The sequence below is a fragment of the Rhea americana genome, unplaced genomic scaffold (genome assembly GCF_003343005.1).
Source record: "Rhea americana isolate MKP2758 unplaced genomic scaffold, rheAme1 scaffold_235, whole genome shotgun sequence".
Taxonomy (NCBI): Eukaryota; Metazoa; Chordata; class Aves; order Rheiformes; family Rheidae; genus Rhea; species Rhea americana.
In genome coordinates, this window is record NW_028186352.1 from 393427 (window position 1) to 414565 (window position 21139).

At 38.7% G+C, this 21139-nt stretch overlaps 1 protein-coding gene across 1 annotated transcript in view; it reads right to left on the bottom strand.

Moving 5' to 3' along the window:
* DLG2 (discs large MAGUK scaffold protein 2) overlaps positions 1-21139 on the bottom strand; it is a 1005691-nt gene that overhangs the window by 320485 nt on the left and 664067 nt on the right. Inside the window, exon 11 of the mRNA XM_085306235.1 lies at positions 20032-20156. Coding sequence (XP_085162361.1) covers positions 20032-20156 — 125 coding nt within the window. The remainder of the gene's footprint in view (positions 1-20031; positions 20157-21139) is intronic.

A 21139-nucleotide genomic window follows, 5' to 3' on the forward strand; every position in this document is an offset into this window, starting at 1 on the left:
AGTGATGATGATGATGAGGGAAATGGAATGCTTACTGCCCCAAAAGGTGCACCCAATTCAATCTAAAGCCTAGTTAATCATCTACGCCCATTGTCCTCCTCCATAAATTGGGGCTGCATCCACCACAGTGGCAGAAACGAGTAATAAACAGCTTCTCTTCTTTATAGAGCTTTATTGAAAGACTTTTATTCAACATTATAATCAGGTTACAGCATTCATGCTTCATGCTATTACTGCAATGCTTGCTCTTAAGGAAACCAACTGAATTAATTTAAWACAGATTGACCATTAATCATTCAAATACCTCCTTAAATCTCTTACATTTCTTCACCAGAGCCAACCAATTTGAATCATCAAAGTAAAAATGCTGTCCTACAGAAAGCAAACAATTTAAAAGGAACATTTCATGTTAAGTAATTTGAGTAAATATCATTGCTTATATTTTCATCACTGTCTGTAGGCTCTGAGACCTGCTGTGTGGTAATATTATTTATTTTTTGTTAAACTACAACTGACCATTAATCATTCAAATACCTCCTTAAATCTCTTACATTTCTTCACCAGAGCCAACCAATTTGAATCATCAAAGTAAAAATGCTGTCCTACAGAAAGTAGACAATTTAAAAGGAACATTTCATGTCAAATAATTTGAGTAAATATTATTGCTTATATTTTCATCACTGTCTGTAGGCTCTGAGACCTGCTGTGTGGTAATATCACCTATTTTTTGTTAAACTACGAATGAAATTCCCTCATATTCTTATTAAAAGGTATCTACTATACTATCTTAGGATAAACTAATTGATTGTCCTGGTTAGAGTGGTATTCTCCCTTACAGATTTGTCCAAGCTGAAAAGGAAATTTGTAGCCTAAGAGCACTAAAATCTGTTTCCAAAATAGTGGGCTAATGACTTAACTGCTGAACTGTCCTATCTTTGCCAATGCTTGGCAAATAGAGAAGTGCAAGCTCCAAAGAACTAAATGAACTGAAACTATATTGTTCTTATGCTATGTAAATTTGCTATGAAATGCTTGCAAGTATTTTGGGTATTGAAGAAAAAGGCATATATAAACAAACACGTTATTCTTTTTGTCTAAAATGATAGTGAAGAAAATAAAAGACACTTAAAATATTCCCACTTACTTTAACTTCTATACACAAAAATCAGCTATGAAATGCAAAATCAGCATGCAAAAAGAAGCAGCAAAAGAAGACTTGAACATTATATTGCTCAAGAGCCCTAACACACAAAGCAAGAATGAAGTTTTTTTTAAAAAAAAAGTTTAACTGAGCTCTGAGAGCTTGGAAGGAATTTTTGTTATGTTCTTATGCTGTTTTTATCAAGAAAATAAAAAGAAACAAACTATTTGAAACCAAAGACATATTGTTTTATTAGCCTTTTGAAGGAACATTTATAGAGGGAATTATGTATAGTAGCTTTCAACTGACAATTGGTTCAWTTTGAAAAGGAAATAAAATTGAAACTTCCTTTCTGATAAAAAGTGATGTATTGTAAAGTTTCCAGTTTTCATTCTGTGATGGCATTTGCTGCTTTTCTTCAGTGTCAGAAGCATTAATTTTCCAAACATATAATTGTGTGGTTTGGCTGTCAAATTAATAAGTGCTCTAATATAAATTGATTGCTTTTAAATATTTCTTTTAAATAAATCATGAACACATCCTTGCTACCACTTGCTACTCAGACAGATAGTAATTACGCCTAAGGTGCTGTTCCATCTTGCTATTAATATTGTCATGTATTTGATTCTTGTCAAATTTCTGACTCTTATTAATACCTGCACTATCATTGGCTATACCATGCTTAATGAACTAAGCACAGAATCCTAACCACTGGATGGTTTTGCAGATAAAAAGGAGGGGAACAGATTGTAAAAATCATTGAAAAGGAGAGTTGTATTTATTTTGTTTTCATATACTCTATGYCGTGCACTGATGTCTTCTTCAGAGAGTCAGTAAAGAACATGAAATCATACTTATCCTGTCAAAACCAATAAGCCACACACATTCATTTACTGAAAAAGCAAGACCTTCTGGAAAAGGATGCTTACAGTACACCAGAATTCCCATCCTAGTGTTTAAAAATTGTCATTTTAGAGCTATATGCTTTGTTAAAAGTAAGATCATCCTTTATAAACCTTGAAAAAACTAATGCTACTAGTGTAAGGTGAATATAATAATAATACAAAGTTGCTCCAGTGATGGAATTATAATATTTATAATATTTAAATTTATAATTTTAGAGCACTTGGCAAATTCAAAGAATTCACTAGACAATAAGAGATAAATTCAGAGAAAAGAATAAAGCAAGAAAATCAAAGCGACATCTCAACACACTGTCTGTGATATTTCGTTTTTCTCCTTAAAGCTATGCACAAGGCTTTCAGGTCCAATATTTTGCATAGGAGTTATTATTTAAAGATAGAAACCTGTGACAGTGAGCTTGGGATAGTTTTCCCTTCTACAGTTCCTACCATGCTCCAGCTCTACTCTATCAGTCACCTACAAATGCTGCAGCAACACGGACCTAAAATAATAATAGCAAAATATGTCACTAAACCAATTAATTAAACTACGTCCTTTAAAGGTTTTTTACCAGTTTGTTCTAGACCTGCTTACCTTCTCCTAAACTTACAGATTTCAAGAAACCGTGCAAGCATCCCTAAAAACTGATAATTGCCTCAATCATGTAGTAAAAAAAGAAGACGGCCACAGCACTTAGGCACTTATTAGAAATATAGCAGGTGTCAACTGGTAACGCTCATTCTGTTTGGTCTGTTCTGCGCACTACGGTGCACTGCAGAGAAACCCAAAGCAGTACAGCGTGGTGGCAGAGAACCCTGAAGAGCTAATCGCCCTGCCGAGCAGCGTCAGTCCGTGCGGCTCCGTAAGGGGGCGAAGCAGAAGGCACGGCAGTTGAGTGTGGATGTTGCACAACTGCGCAGGACCCAAGAGCTCGGGCATGGACATGGACTTCTTCTGGGACTGGCACAACACTGAAATGTCAAACCCTCAAGGCAACCTCACTCAAGTCCTGCTCAAAGTAACCAACCATGGGCTCGGAAACAAGGGATAGGTCTGTACTCTGCAGAACTGATAAATAAATAAAGCTGCAGTTGTCCACACATCTTAGTTACCATCAAGACACCTTCTGTTTCATCTGCAGTCTATTAACTGGGCAGCCTGTTTCTCAAAAATGCAGTTACCTTGCTTTATATTGCAGAATACTGACCATTAACAGATATTTCCAAGCAAATGTAGCTTTTTTTTTTTTTTTTTTTTTTTTTTTAAAATCTTCTCTAAAAAAATGAACCTGATCTGGATGCTACTCTTTCATCAAAGCTTTGCCATCAAGATAAAAATGCTGTTACTAAAGGAAGATCAGTGTAAAACTCCTTAAGTATCAGGTAAACAACATAAGCAAGAGAGAAGAATTAAAACTTTCACTTTGTTTCCTGCTTTGTCTGATCTTTTCCTCAAACTTACCTTATCAAAGAGTTGATGCTTGCTTTCTTCTAGAAATCATGAGAACACATCTCTTTCAGTAGGAACGTAAGATTAAAGGAGATAAGCTACAGGGACTGATTATTATCCTTAATTAGTGAAATACAGGATCATAACAGAGGCACCTTATCTGACTCTAGCAGAATCAGGTTATGAATACAGACAGGGAGATGCTTACTTTTATTTTTATTTTATTTTTTTATTTTTAATCCTGATATGCACCCTTTCCATCCCGCAGTAAACAGAATTTACAATATATTGGGGTAGGAATTTTTGGTACCTGCTCATATCACTTCTTTCTTTTTTAAGGAGAAATGATTTTTTTAATTATTATTTTTAACCATGAATTCAGAATAAAGGCTGGGATCTGAATTTTACTGCACGGCAGCCCTAAGGTCTGCCATTTCAATTACAGAATGTAGACATACATATCCCATTGGGCACACTGTTTCCTTAGGTATAATCTAATCCCCTTGTTCAGCTACTCACTAGGCACAACATCCAATTTCTACGGCAAATTCACATTTACACTTAGGCCTCTTTCTGGCATTTTAAAATAGTATAAAGCTACTATTACACTTAATTTAAAAATAAAGAGATAAACCTTAGCAGAAAAAGAAAAGATCAGATCTCATTTGTCATTTCTAGTTCTTTTTGGAAAACAGAGAGTATCAAGCACTTACAAAAATATATTTGATGTAGGTATCAGCCAATTCTAATTCAATATTTGACCCTGTATATTTTATAACGAAATCAAAAGTCATCTCACAGAACACTTACTGGCTTAAATATGCTTGATAAAAATTACAGCTTTAGCTGAAAAATAATTCAGGATTTGTCAGGGTTTTAGTCAAAGAATACAAATCTATAACAGAAACCTTGCTGTATTTAACATTAAGGCARTATCTGAAGCATCAAGTCTAACTTATACTTCTAACAACAGCAGAATAGTCTGTGCTCCTGAGGAATGCAAGAACTAAAAATTAAATATTACACTTCTGAGAAAAAAAATATGCCTTCATTCTCTCAAATCTTTTGCAAGTGAGACTAATCTATTACAACAAAATAGTTTGAAGAAAAATATAATCTTTTCCCTTAAGACACTGCCTGGCACCTGAATCCCAGTAACTCCTGCGCAGCCTTGAGCAGGTCGCTTGTTTTTTCACAGACTTTTAATGAAGGACTAAAAGCCCACCCATTTTCCACTTTATTTGTCTCCTGTTTACYAKTTGAATAWACCTTTAAGGGGAGACTCTACCCCTTCTTGGCTCATCTCAAACAACCTAACCCCCAATGCTGCCTCTAGGCATATTTGACATAAATAATACGTAATGAGTAAAAGCAACTCTCTGCCTTTTTCTGGCTGCATTCACTTTTGTCACCAGTCCCTAGAGGTGAGGGATGAAAACCAAAAACTTCTTTCTGCTGCTTACAGAGCTTGTGGGGCATATGCATGTAAAGACAAGAACTAATCTCTTCCTCTGCATGTTTGTAAGCACATACAAATAGGTGGAAGTTTTCTCCACCTGTGCTGGCAAACCAGTTTCCGTCTGTCAGCTGCGTGGAGCCTGAAGGCTTCAGTCCCTGAGCTAATGAATCCTGCCAAAAAGCAGAGTGTATTTGTTTGAGTCCAGTGCCATGCTGATGCAGCCTCACAGCTGACACCAACGCTAGCTTAATTTTCAGCCCAGAGYCTACAAAAGTGATTGCATCTGAAATCCTAGGAATGTTTTTAACTTAGATGTATATTTAGATATGACTACAATTTTAACAGAAACCAAGTCTGTCCTTCTGTGTAGGACATGACTTCATGTGTCAACATGACTGTCAGCATGAGGTTATGGAGGATGACCTGAAGCTCTGTTAGCTGCCTCCAGAGTTCACTGTTTGCTGCTTTGGATCTTTGCAGTGGTCTTGGCATAAAAAAGAGCCATCTTGTCAATGCAGAGTCTCAGTCACTATTGTGATTCCCTGATCCAGGACCTACTAGCAAGAACCTCACGTCCTCCGGAAGGTAACAGCTGTGTGGGTTGCATGAGAAGGCAAAAAGTACAGAGGAAGTTCTTCCCTGGTATASCAGAAGTCCAATGATGTTAGTTAAGAGGTAGAAATTTCTCCTCAGAATAGCACACAGGAKTGTTTAAAGTCACGCCAGCATTACTTACAGGTGTCCTACCAGACAACTTAGAGCTTTATTATATGGATAATTAAATTATATTTTTATAATATAATTAATTTATATATAAAAAAAATTATATTTGATAATATAATATATCATGGATAGAGGCTGAACTCAAATTGTCAGGGTATAACTTAAATATCAGAAAATCCTTCTGATTTTAAGAATGTGTTGTTGCTTGAAATGACTGTATGTTTACAGGTCCTTACTGAGACCTGACACGTGACCAGCACAGCTGCAACACTGTTATAAAACACATTTCTTGCCCATGGCTAGTGCTTTAGTTACAGATTTTCAAATACTACAGTCACAGTCATCTTAATGAAATGTCAGTGTACTACGAGCTCAGGCGAGTGGCTGGTAATGGTATCAGTAAAAATATTAGCACAGCAGCTTCTTATCATCCACAGTGTCTCTTTTCTCCTTTCTCTTCGTTGCCTTTATGACACTAATTTCTATTTTTGAAGTAGCAAGACAGAAACAGACAGCATATTGCACTATATAATTAGGAAAGGAAAAGCCCCAGAGCCTTTAGACTATTAGAAAAATATATATTTAGAAGCTTGAATATGTTCCTATTTACACTGCTTCAACACAGGATGCCTCAATTTTTTTTTTTTTTTTTTTTTTTTTTTTTTTTTTTAAGGTCTTAAACTCAGCTGCATGCCTTCACTCCAGGCACAGAATTAGCCAGAAAGCAATTTAAGCAATTTATCTCTTGTTTAAAATACTTTGAATCTTTTCTGCATTCTAGCCTAGTTCTGAGAACTTCCTGGGGTAGGGCTAGGGCTTTCCTTCAGTTAACCYTTTCTGCTACACTGAACAGATGTGTGGCATAAAAGCTTTAGATTTCATCATAATTTCACCATAAAAGCATTATCCTTTTATAAGGCATCCCTTTAGCACTGGGTGTCTGTTTGGGAGTGCTTATGTGCACCTCTTGGACAAAAACTTCCACTAAGCTAACAGCTAGAATCCAAGAGAGTCTGAATCCAAAGAGAGATCATGTTATATCAAATTGGCCCAATGAAATCCTAAGCCAGCTCAGACACTGATAGTGGTARATCTAGCATGGGAATCTAGTTAGATCAATCTTTTCCATTTGTCTACTGGGCCAATTACTTCAGGTAAAAGGCCACATTAATGCAGCTCTGCAACTTCCAGTCTCCCAGCTAGCTYATTTGGAGCTAGCTTGAGTACCTGCACAGCCCTGCACTATGACAGTCACACGCAGTGATTGATTCCCAGAGGGTGCTCATTAATTGGAATAAGTATAGGAAAGAAAAAAGAACAGCCACAGCCATGCAGCGTACACAACTCTCCCGAAGATTTAAATTGGAGGGYTCAAGTGCTGGCAGCAGGACTTCTATAAAAACATACAACCGAGTAACAGCGTAAATTAGCTGTCACCCAGGCCGTACCAGTCTAGATTCACTGGGCCTATCCAGCTGAACATCACTGACCGCATCCCTACTGAATGCTGAAAAGGCGTACTTGGATATCGAGCCCTTTGCCTAATGGAAACCTATTGCTCCTACTGCCTGGATTATCACCTCATAGAGAAGATAAGAGCTAAAATGTATAGAGTAAAATAGTCCCTGGCTGCAARGGCAAACATTAGAAGTTGTAGAGGACGTAAATCAAACCAACAGTCTACCTAGCCTGTTATTTCTTTCCAAATGTAGTCAGCAGCAATTGGTAAAGGAAAAATATAACATAATATTTACCCAGAATACTCTTCCAGCTGCTGCTGATTTATCTCTGAATAACTCTGATTTACACTGAATAAACTACTCCACTCAATCRAAAATGAATCATTTCATTCTAATACCCTTTAAATTAAAATAACATAAAATGTTAGACAATCAGGGGAAACAAAAATCAAAACTACCAGCTGCTGTCTTATTATCCAATATCATCTCCTAGAAAAATGTTTTACCTCTGTTTATATCCATTATATCTCCATTTCCACCAYTGAAGCTGTTCCATTTTGTATAAGACAATGCTCTTACATAGCAATTGCAATCTTTCATTATTCAGGAAAGCATCCTCASTACAACTAGAAAGAAGTTCTGCTCCTTGCTTTGGCTTGATGAAATATTTAAATATTTTGCAGAAACTGTAACAACAACAGAAACTAATGCAAACAGCATTAACTCTGGTCAGTGTCCAGGACATCCATCTGAGATTTAGGAGACCCTTGTTCACAGCCTCTGTCTGAATCTCCGAGGGAGGCTCTCACTGCTACGGTGACAGCTCTCTGGCTCAATTAATATTTACTTGTCTTACAGGAACTTTGAGAGAACATGAACAGACGCTCATCTAAGAGCCGTTCCATTTGARTGATCACATCAGTCTTTGGGAAGACGAGGGCGAGCTTGCCTCTGGAGGGGWGGAAGGCAAACCCAGGTCCCCTTCAGAGGTGAGCTGAGAGGAAATGGTTTTGCCACTGCTTTTGTGAAAGAAGGAAGTCCTGAATTACCCCTTCCCCTTTCCTGCTGAAAAGTAATTTGGAGCTAATGTCGTATCAAAAATATGTTTGCTCAGCTTTAGTATAGTATTCTGAAGTCTTTTTAGACCCGAAATGTGTAGATACCAAGTTTTTATGTGGTAATGCAGGCAGCACTCTATTCAAAAATGCTCATAGGCAAGGGAGACATTAAAAAAAACTTACTAAACTATTACAAATCAAATAAAGAAACAGCATAATTTAAACAAATTGCTGCATATATTGAAAACTTTAAAAAACTTACTAATGCCTAATGCACTGAGCTGCTATATTTTAAATTATTGATTTCCAGAAGAAACTTGACAAGCAATTAGTCAATTCTCAGCTGTAAGAGTGAATTTCTTATTAAAATTTCATAACTAATGCTGCATGTAAACTATAAATTGACTTTTTTACTATTATTCAAAGCAGGATAAGAGCTGAAGTTTCGTAAATGATACAAATTGCTCACCACATGTGACTTGGGTTACACCAAATTTACGTGCTCCTGGAACATGGCTAACAATATCCAGGAGCTAAAAATGGTTGCAAATTCTACATCAGCTCCAAATATCCTTATCTACACCGTCACTTTAGGAAAGAATGCACTTAAAATTTCTCACATATCTGCCCCAAAGTTGAGCCAAGGACCTTGCTACACCAGGGGTTGTTCTGGATCTGTCTGATCCAATCTGGAGATGTTAGGGATGCTCCACAGATGAACCCACCTCATACAGCTACCRGTGTGGAGGGAGGAGTGGAGCAAAACCTGATTTAATAGTTCACTGAGCAGCTCACAGAACACCCTCGCCTCATTGCCTGCACTACGGGAAGGGGACACAGTCATTAGCTAATGGTAGCTCATATCGTAGGGTGTAGCTTTATGGGGCTAAGGGGGAGGAGTAGCTAACACCCATCCAATTTGCACACAGACAGGCTCAAGCATAAACCTTTGGAAATATGAAGTCTAAATACATGTAACAGGAGGATTTTTTTTTCTTCTTTTTTTTCTTTTATTTTCTTYTTTTTTTTCTTTTTTCTAAATTATGTGTATCCTGAAAGCAGGATAACACCCTGCTGCTACACACCCTTCAGAGGTCAGGCTGCTCTCGGTCACTTGTAACAAAGATGATTTTCTGCRGCACTAAGCCTGCAGCTCCTGCTTGGGCGGCACGACTCAAAGCGAATTAATGCTCCTTTGCGCGGTAGGCCACACCTAGCGTGATCTTGCACACACTTTACGATGTTTCACTTCACATATTACCCTGTTAGAAATACGCCCTGGCTAAGATAAAACCCTTTCCCCCGACGAAGCAGGTAACGCTCTGCTCAGGCCGGGCTGGGCCTGGGGTGCAGCTGCAGGGAGGCAAAGCTGCCGGCCGGGGGGCGAGTTCCTCCATTCGCCCCCACACGTGACAAGCTCCAACACCTCGCTGAAGACTTTTTTTTTTTTTTTTTTTATTTATCAGATCTGGGATGCCTTAAGTGGCAGGAAATCAGGCGTTAACCTTCATAAAAACCAGTGCGTTTGGAGTAGGCTGGACCGGACGGATGCCGGAGGGGAATCGGGCCGCTAGCTCCACCTAATAAAGTTACCAAACGCCGGCCAGACGCCCGGTTAGCCACCAAGCAGCCGCCAGGCCMTGTAACACCACGTTTATTTTTTTGTTGTTGTTGAAATGCTCGTTTCTGATGGATTTCAGGAATTTAGGGAGAAGAGCTGGAGAGGAAGGAGACGGTTAAATCAAGGCAGGCCAGTGCAGGAAGGGGAGGGAGGAGAAGCGGGGCGGCCGCGAGGGATCCTTCGCGCGAACGGGCCGGCTGAGCGGAGCCAGGTTTTCTTCCGTGGTACCCAYGGGAGCTGCTGTTTTCCTTCTCCCTCAGGTGCTGCCCGCCCCGGCCTCTCCCGTCGGCGTCGACCCTGCGGCTCGGCCGCCCTTCGCCCTTACCACATCTTCCCATTCCTCCGTCCGTCCGYGCTCCGACTGCCCCGTTAACGTTGTCCTGCTCGGCCCCTCTGCTCCGGGCGCTCCCCCGCCACGGGCTGCCTGGGTGGCCCTGGCCACCGGGAGGACTTCCCCGCGCGCCGCCCGTCTCCGCGGCTGGCCAAAAGCGGGAGGGAGCGGAAGGAGGAGGAAAGGGAGGCGAGGTAGCTGTGGGGTGTTGCGAGAGGTGTGGGGGGTAAAGAAAGGAAAACAAACCCACACAGAGGCAGGGAAAAAAAAAAAGAAAAAAGAAAAGAAAACACCCTGTGAAGCGAAGGCACCAGAGGCCGCGAGGCTCCTCCCTGCTCAGCACGTCGCGTGGGCGCCGGACGGGGCAGGGAGGCCGCGCGGCTCCCGGCGAGCTCCGGCCACCCGGAGGTCTCCAAGCTGCCGGGCCCGGCCGGGCCGGGAGGGAGCCTGGGCCGGAGGGAGCCTGGGCCGGAGGGAGCCTGGGCCGGAGGGAGCCTGGGCGCCCCACAGCCCCGCTTCCCGCGGGCGACGCAGGTGCCCTTCGGCGGGACCGGCCGCTCGGTTGTTCCTCGCCCTTGGAGAAAATCCGACGCTAACGCTGTCTGAAGCCTTTTCAGGTTTGTGCAGGAAAACCGGTTACGACAGATAAACCCGGGAGGCGACTCCAGGATTTGCACGAGCGCTTTTCATCCGGGGCTCTCAACGCGCTTTGCGGACGAGCTCGCTCAAGCCGCGCGACAAGCCCCCCGCCCGAGGCAGAGATCCCGATACCCATTTTACAAACAGGGAAGCTCAAGCGCCGAAGGAGAAAAGTGCTGCCAAAGCTCAGGTGTAACCARTCGAGAGCAAAACCAAACAGTCCTGCCTCCCGGGCTCCTGCACCGACAAGCAGAAAACACTCCCTTCCGCTCCACTTCGATTAAGAATAGTTATTCCAAACAGAGGTGTAGCATAAAAAAAAAAAAAGGAGAATAAGAAGAAGGTAGAGAGAACATGTCCTTCTAGTTCAGTAAGAAACTCAGCGGCTTCAGAGCATCAGTAGCATCACGCTATGCACTGAAAATTGAGAAGTGGCTGCAGCTTTCAGTCCTACGCACATTAGGAGAGCGAAAAACGTTCCTACTTTTCGTCGACATGACTCAACAGTAACACGCAGGACGGCACAAGATGGGCAGTGCATCCAAACAAAGTCCTGGCACACCTTGCAAGTCTGATGTTAAAAGCCACACGCCCGTGGGGAAATAAATTTTGCCCCTCTRCTCCAACGTCCGCAGTAAGAGCGGAGCGGGGAACGTGAGACYGGGGGTGAGATACTGCCAGGAAAAGTGGTTGGGCTGAAGTCTGAAAGWGCAGGTGCCTGTTGAAACCACAACCGAGAGTTTTGACAGCGTGTGGGATGACAGGCTGCCTGCTTCCCAGGGTGTTAGCGTTTCTGGCTTTGGCTGCCAGAGGCAAAAAGTTGACCCAGCTTTTTCCTAAGATTTAAGAAGTCAGCCTTTTCTGTTTATGAAGAGATACTTAACTTTTGCTTTTTTTTTTTTGATAGTTTAGGTCAGATCATATTTCATCTAAGATCTTATTTTCAGATTTGGTTGGAATCGAAAGAAATGGAAAATTCTGAAGATTCCCAGAGGGTTACACCTGTTGAGTATGGAAACAGATGTGTAATATTTTTCCCTTGACTAATGCTAGACTCTATAGAGAGCTGATGATTTCCAAGGTGTGTAACCACAGAAGGCTTTTTACTCCAGATGAATTATGGTTGTGCTATTCAAATGCAAAGCTGCAATAGCAGTGCATACACATTGATGAAATAATCACTCGGATATGGCTTCATGGTGCTGTTTTGCTGCTGCAGCACTCTTGTGTTATTATAATTTTAGGTGGAGTGGGTACTACATGAACACTTGTGGGAGAGATCTGTTAACCAGTTCAGTATCATTGCATGAAATACCTGGTGAGCTGGGCATTCTCTAACTGTAGCACATCTAAAGCTCTAATAATATGCTCCATTGCTTAAGTGTTGTTCACAAGCAGTGTCTCCTATCAGTGCAAAAGAGTTCAGAAAGTTATAGGAGGAAGAAACTGAACCTTTGTGTTGAAACAAACAAACAAAAAAATCTCTACTTTCTATTTTCTATTATTTATAATCAGGACCTGGAAATTTGCCAGTGGCAAATCTGAGATGCCTGAGAAGTACCTTTTTCTTTTCATTCAATTCTGTTCCAGGTACCTGAGAATTCAGCTATTAAAACAAAACACATTTTCTCTTTTCTTTCCTGCTTTGCATATGTAAATTTTGGCAGTCTGCCAAATTAAGTAGGAAAAGCAGAAGTACAATTAACTTTGGAGACATGCTGGGGACCTGCAGCACAAAATAAAGAGTTTAAGATTTCTATATGGGAGGGAAAGAAGGATTCAGTGAAAGAAAAAAAGAAGTCGAAGCAGCAGATAAGAGAATTACATGATAACATATTCCATTGATAAAAAAGAAAAGAAGGTGATAATTTAAACTTTGTATCATGGTAAGCTATGTTCACCCACTTTTTTTTTAATAAATGAAAGCTGGATTTTTATTTTATAGTCTGCCTTTTTTTCAGGTAGATCCCCTATGATAATGGCTCAAAAATAGTATGCACAGATACACAGACAATCAAACTTAATAAGCTCAAACTTTCTAACACTAACCAGGACAGAGTAAGCAGTCAATAATCTGTGATCTAATTTATGGGTGTCTGCAAAGCAAGCATGTTTTGCTTAATGGGGTGAATGTCTCTTTATTAACTTACTACTAAATTATGTACTGAGCAGCATTGTTAGAGGCCTGCAAACAGTGCAGATATGAATCAGTGTTTTATGGCAGTACTGTAAATATAATAATATCCTGAACAGGCTTTATGCCACTGCAATGCACATAAGCCTAGTGCTTGATGGGCTTAATTCAAGATCARAAGTTAACAAACAATGATTTAGGCAGTGAATCATGAAGGAGACACACTTCTGTTTTGAGATATAATGATGGTGAAATACAGCCAATTGTTCAAGCTGGTTGAGACACACATGACACCCTCTTACAGGACATGTTCACTCCTGGGAATAGCTTTTCATGTTAATCTGAAAAGCTCCCCCCCCTCCCAGTTCTTCCCTGTTTTTTCTCCCAATTCACTTCCTCTGAGTAAGCAGTCTAGAGCTACAAACAGATACCAACAGGTACCAGCCTTTATCTAACCAACTCGCAAGTGGCCACTTGCTCATGTTTCCTCTCCTCCATTTCTTCTTTCATCTGAGTTTCTTGGGCACACTGCACACCACAGTTCTAGCATTGTGATTTTTTAATTTAAATTTGCAAGTGTTGAATGAGCAGCACAGGATTCTAATATTTCATCTCTGTTCCATGTTTAGTGAAATAAAAGAAATAATAAGAAATTCTGAAGAGATTGCATAATCTTGTGTTTTAAATGCCTTATTCTTGTTTTTCCTTAACAAGATATGCAAGAAAAAGGATCTTCTTATCCTTAGAATTCCTGTCTGGCTACTTGCACCTAGCTAAATTCATAATTCTTTGATATCTCACAGTGGATTAACTGATAACTGAAGAGAACACAAATCTAATTTGTTTAAAACCTTTGCTAGTAGTCATTTAGTTAAGCCTGCAAGCCACAGAAATAGGAGAAATTCTATTCTATTCTATTCCAAGCTTTCTCACTGATTTGCTAGGTGACAGAGGTTAAGTTATTTTGGTTCTCGTCTCCTCCCATCAACATGTGTATTCTGTTCCTTTTCCCACACCCAGTCACTTCGACTCAGTCAAACTATTACAATGATGCTAGAGAAACACAGCATGCATAAAAATGCGGCATTTACACGATTCTAAACCTCCTGACAATTATTAATTAGAGTAATATGAGGAAAGATATATATATGATATATTTGCCAAGGAAAAATGAACACTGCACTGCTTTAGTGGTTTTAAACTATGGTATTTGGGTAACTGAACATCCATGTGCTATTAGTCTGCCAAAGCTGACTGACAGTAGCTGTGCTTTTCTCAACATGTTTCAGTTCTCCTTACAAAGATTCACACTACTATGGGGAGAAAAAAAAAATAAAAARGGGTAGGTTCAGAAACTGGAAGAGACTAGAAACCAGTTTCCTAGAAAAAAGAATGAATGGAATAGCTGCAGGTCCAGGCAGCTTACTAGGGTAATGTGCCCCTAGGCACAATCACTTTCTTCCCTTTGACTCACCCCTCACATCAACCCTCTTTTCTTTTGAGTACATTTCAGGCTCGAGTACAAAGATAACATTTGGTACAACATTAACCCTTAAAATTCAAGTTCAAGGCAGTCCAGATTTGATCTGTCTGACAGTTCTGCAAATAAACTTATATTCAAGTCTTGTGTGCAGTAMCAACATGATTTTTGAACCACTGGCTCAGTAAGATTCCTAGGACCGCAACCTTGGTATGAAAATGTAAGCTTTTAACTATTATTGTGTCCAAGACACTTTTTATTTGCTTTCTAGATTCCTCATCATTTTAAAACTCACATTCCCAAGTTTTCCTTCACAAGAACATCAACAAGAATTTTCTGCTTCTGGAAGCAAAAGCTAAGGAACTCATATGACCCAGTCATTTGTGTAGAGAGATTTTTGAGAAAAATATCTGCACTACAAGACTGGAATAGGACTCTGAGARACTATAAACAGAAAGAATATTTTTGACTTAAAACAGCTTCAGTTTATGATTGCTAGAAAAAAATAATATTTTAGTGGTGTCTACTTATTATACTTAGTCATAACTGACAACTTTTCATTATTCCTTTGTTAATTTTTAAAATCAAATTATATCATACACTGTACTTCTAGTTCCGTAAGTTGATCACTCCCATTTTCACATMGTATGATGAATTTTTTAGATATGTGTTACTGTTTAAAAGCCAGAATCTCACTTATGATCAACAGAAGGAACTGCTGAGATGATATGTTGGAATTCCTTGCTTTACATAGGCAATTGAGTCAACTACTGTATATCTTTTCTGACACAAACTCAAATAAAATAGAAAAAAAATCCCTAAGCCATACATTACTGAAGCTTTTTCTTCCAAATAGAAAAAAAAAAAAAAAAAAAAAAAAANCTCTAAATTCAGATCTTCTTTATTAAACAGTAGATGCTTGCATGTGGACAACTGACATTTGCAAGATAGAAGCAGAACTTTTTAAGCATCAAAAGTCTTAAGAGATCAAATGGTTGAGGGAAATTGTCCTTCAGCTCAGTGGGAATGGTTGCTAGTTCTGGAAGTTTTATASTCCCTATCTGTCAATGACTTGAAATTCAGAGCTTCAAAGTAACATAGTATGCAGTATTCAGCAAAAACTAATTTTCAGTCACTCCCAAGCTTATAATATTCACCTCTAGTAAAAGTAATCAAATTCAAAATTAATTTGTTTTATATAAAGTTATCTACCAAAAGAAACCAGAAAAGGAGCATTTTTCTCTATCATGTATGGACATCATAAAAGATTCCACAGCTTTCTGTATTTYTTAAGCTTAGGAGTCTGTGTCAATGTACTTACCTAAAAAGTCCTCTAAAATCAGAATTGTGCATTGTATYAGTTGCCATACTAGTTTTAGAAATGGATGCATTTTAGAGAAAGTATTATGCAAAAATAGTACTTATTAAATATTTGAAAGTTTAGGAAGACATTACAGAAACAGGCATCTGTTATTGATACTAATGCAGTCTGAAGWAGCAGATAAGTTTTACTATTTTTAAAGTGTTACTGTAGAGATATGGGCCATGAAGTGATACAAACCCAAACCAGCATTGTTTTTATTGTCAGTAAAAGTATTATGCTCTCCTAAAGGAAAAAGAAAAACGAAAATAATCACCTTTGTTCCAATCTCATGAACAGTTTTTATACATAAAGCATAATCAATAAGATCAGAGAATAATTCCATTTGGAAAGGACCTCTGGAGGTCATCTAGTTCAACCTCCTGCTCAAAGCAGGGCTCTCTTCAAAGTTATATCAAGTTTCTCAGGGTTTTGTTCAGGTGAGCTTTGAAAACCTCCACAGATGGAGATCTCACGACTTCTCTGAGTTCCCAGTGACAGTGCCTGACTATCCTCATTGCGAAGATTTTTTTTTTCCTCATAGTCAATTGAAATTTCCCTTGTTGAAACCTCCAGTTGCCTCTAGTCCTTTCTCCATGTATGTCTGAAAAGAGTTTGGCTCCATCTTCCCTCTGAGGTTCTAGAAAACTGTGATTAGATGCCCCCCAAAAGCCTTTTCTCCAGACCCTCCTCAWGCATCATGTGCACCAGACCTTTGACAATGTTAGCGACCCTCAGCTGGACTTGCCTCACTTTTTTGATCTGCCTCTGACGGTTGGAGGATCCCAAAACTGACACACTGTTCTAGGTATGGACTTACTAGTGCTGAACAGAGAGGAATAATCTCTTCGCCTGCCCTGCTGGCTATGCTYCTRCTGATGCAGACCTCTATGTGCTGACCTTYATTGCTGCAAGGGCACACTGCTGACTCACGTGCAAGCTGTCCTCCAGTACCCCAGGTCTTCTCTGCAAAGCTTCCTTCCAGCCATGCAAGCCCCCAGCCTGAACTACTGCGAAGGGTTGTTCCATCCCTGGTGCAGAACTTTACATTTGTTTCTGTTGGAYTTTTATGAAGCTCCTGTTGGCCTACCACTGTGCTTGTCAGCCCATATAACCACGTTAAGGATTCGTAAGAGTCTGTAGCATTAAGTCCATTCTTGCAGATCACTTTCACCATCTCACTATCTGAGAAACTTTACTTAGCTCAGTTAGATCAAAGGCACTTCACATAAAATGCAGTAAAAGTGATTTTACAAGCTTTTATGCTTTTAAGAGCAGATCATAGAGTTCAGACAATCCACACTACTATTGAATATAAAGTATCTGCAGGCAGAGTCTGAGGTAAAAATGGACACCAAAAGGCATATATTTTTCCTGTCCATAAAGACCTGTTTCCTACTCCCAATGAATTTGAAATTGGGCTTCAATTAGGAAGCTGGGTTATAGTCATTCTTACTAGTTATTACTGCATGCTGTTGAGCTTTTGCTCCTAGTGAGTGGCCTCAGTTGATAAACAAATCGTTATGTAAAATTAATTATCATGTAAGCCAGGGGAGACTGCCCCAGGATAGCTCTTGCTGTCAGTGGCATCTCAGTAATAATCACTGACAAATATCTTCTGGTGTTCCTAAAACATGATAGGATCTCTTTCTTTCTTAGCGTTGGAGCAAAGAAGAACCCACTTAGCAGAGAAAAGGAGGAGAGAGGAATCTTCAAGATTAAAATAATGATGTGGAATAAAATAAAATTTTGCCATCTAAAATCTTACAAACTTGGAGTCATATAGGCTTTTTCACTACTGAAAATGACGGTGAGATTTTTTGAATGATTTCTGCCCTTTCACTATAAAATACAGAAAAAACAATAATGTTCTATATCAATGTAACATAAATATGTAGCTTGTGTTTGCCTGCAAGAGTAGAAAAGGTAGATAAGTACAAATTCCCACAAATTATAAAATATTAGAACAGGTTGTGGGAATCTAAGGCAGGAAAAAGTAACATCTTTTGAGCATTGAGGAGGGTACAAAGTTACTGAGAAGAAACTCCAGATACACTGCATAATAATTCATATCATGTCATATTTAGCTAAAAAAACTATTTTTTCCATTATTAATTTGCATATAGACCCCACAGGATTAAGTCCTGTCATTTGAATGGCAGTTTTCAGACAGAGATTTTGAGGGCATTGCAGTTTTATGGAAATAAAAAAGTTGTACAGATTCTATTTTAAATAATTGCATCTAGATATCCAGAATTAACAACAGAGAAATTCAGTATAGACAAGGTATGTTTACAGGGCAAAAAAAAAAAAAAAAAAAAAAAAAAAAAAAGCATGCCAAATGCATCTTTAACAATTATTTTCACTCGTATGATTAAATTTGAATTATAACATTGTACTTCAAAATGTGCTAACACACATTGTCTCTAAGAACATTATCTAAGTCTTAATAATAAGGTATTTCTACTACTAAATTTTTATTGTAAAACACAGAAAGTTTGCCAGGTCTATTCCTAATATGAATTAATGAACTGCATTATTATGATAGGTTTTGTGGATTTAGATGGTCTTCCTAAGACATTTCCAATAAAGTAATTACTAAATAATCATGAGTTAAATTCAAAGTAGTTAATTAGTATAGCAATGTTACAAAATACTTGATTTCATATAAAGATAACACAAAAAATCTGCAGTTGCTCACATCTTCTTAATGATTTCAAATAGAAGAGTGTTCAAAATTGGTTAAAATCTCTATTAATAAAGATATTGTAAAATTTTCAGAGGATTCTTTATTATTTCTGGCAAGGTAGGGGTAGATTTAAGACCTGCTTGTGTTGTTCATCTTGTCAAATTGGGTAGCATGATAACCAAATCTTGGTATTTCCTGATGTTCTATTTATCAGGGACGCCTTGTATGGAGTTATCTGGCCAAATACAGACATTTCAATATAGATCACTATATCTGAACTAGTCACCCTCATTCCCTTTAAGTCAACAATGAAAATATAGGCCCTTTTAGGATATGATTCTTCTATTTAAACATTGACCTTAGAATGAGATGAATCATGCTCTAGAAATGCCTGTTYTTCTTCACTGACTGTAAGGGAACCCAAAGATGATTAGCTTAGAGGTAGATATCCAAATTTTAATCATTAAGTTACGTGAGGTGATTCCTACTCCCTTTGTTTATTGTCATATTTAGCCCATAAATTCTTCAAGCATGACTCTTCATCACCATCACAGTAAAAATAAGTCATTTCCAAAAAAATCCCTTCCCAGCTGCTAACCAAATATAAGAAACATCCTAAACATGCTCTAAAAACTGGCAAACTCCCCATACTTTTAATTTTGAATTAAGGGACAAAGTTTTGGCAAAAATGTTCCTGTTACCATCTGGTCACATTTCATGATTTTTAGTCCATCTGTATTTGGCAAAGATGGATGATCTCTCACTGAAATCATGAAAGCTGAGATCATGAGATCATGAAAGCTTCAGAATTTTATCCCAAGCTTTTTCAGTTAAATTTTCTTTTATAGTTTTCATGACGGACGGATGGGTGGCAGTCTCTGTGATAGACAGAAACCTTTCTGAATTCAGTCCGTATGAAAGGGAAGCACGCATGCTTCTCCGATACCCCTTGCTTGAGATACACTGTCATGTGTTTGAGAACCACAACTTCCAAGTGACACTGTGCGAGCTACAGCAATAGACTGTTCCCAAGATATACAGCATGGCAGTCAAATTCTCACTGAGGGAAATAAGCCAGCTGGAAAAAGCAGATAGCATACCCCACCCCTGCTTTCAAAACCAAGAGGGAGGGTCTACAAAACCTGTGGGCAYGGAAAGCTATGGTTATTTAGGAAAGGCTCTAATAGCGGGCAGTCTTAGTAGCCCTAATACGAAACTCCAAGCATAGTCCCTTAGCCATGAATCTATAATGATTGAGCAGAGAAGACTTTCAYGCTGATACGCCTGTTTCATCGTTGTGTCCACATCTTGCCTCTGGTACTAAATGAAATAACTGGTAGAAAGATGGAGCTAGCACCAGCAAATGTCCTTCATACAGGCACCATATTCAATTGCTTAMCTAACCTTTACTCAATTGCTTTCAGTACTTAAATCCGTTCTCCTGCTTTAGCAGACAGGAGACACTAATCATGGCATTTGCTTCCCCCTTCTACATGAAAGACCCAGTTCATATCAAAGTGCTGCCAAGTAGTTTAAATAATGGCACGTTTCACTGCCAAACATACATAATGACTTAGCTTTTACCTGAGTCTTCCATCCTCTGCTGCAGCTCCTCCTGGTATAATCTTAGTAATAAATATCCCAGGATCGTCCCCAATGTGTGGGTTATCTGTTCCTCCAGCAATACTGAAGCCCAGGCCAGAATTCCCCTGAAAAAATAAACAAAACAAAATGTGTCATCAGATGCTAAATTTCTACACGCTTTAACAGACGTTCATGAGCAAAGTATCCTTGCCTCTCAAGAGAAGCATTTTATTTGGCAACACCATACGTTCAGATGTGTGACTCAGCCAGAAAATAATTGTCAGCTAAAAGAACACAGGCTGYGAACACGAAGAACTCCCAGAGTTAATGGCAGAATTAATGGATGCTCCTAGAGAAATAGGATTTGACCTAAATTTAATAGTTTTCAAAGAGTCACATAAATTACCAATATGAACTCCAATATGAATTTATCCAAGTCAATGAGCCTAGAGGCTAAAACCAGTTCAGAGCTTTAAAAAGACTGAAAAAAACCCCACTTATAAACAAAAACATTGAATAATTCTGAAGTATTTCAGTACACTGATTTTTTTTTTTGTTGAAAAGTGATCATTGTTCATTGCATAGTCATTGTATGCTGGTATTTCTTTTATCTTACTGATTTTTTGGAATTAATTGTTTGGAAGATTCATTATAGGGGTCTATTAAATAATCTTATTTATTATTACTACTACTTGTGACAACACTCTGACAGAGACTCCCTTTTCATTTACATACATAAATAAATTTGCAGTTGCAGTCACCATTCCTCACACGCAATTCTAACCAGCAATTCTTATCAATTTTTGGAAATATATATTAATTACTGAAGTTTTTCTAAATAAACTATAAGTGATCACAAATGTTATTTTGAAAAGAATAATAAATTCAATGCAATACTGTATTCCTTTAGGTCTTCTCATTCCAAAATATTTTATAATTACATACTGAGGCTTATCACTGCAAAGCTATTGCTGTTAGGTGCAGAATATGTCCATTGCTATGGGTGAAAYAGGTTCAATGCAATAATATTTTTTTCTCTTATTTTATTCAATGTTTCATCTTATTGGGAGTTTTTCTTCACTGTCACTTGTAGACAGGTATCTGCTTC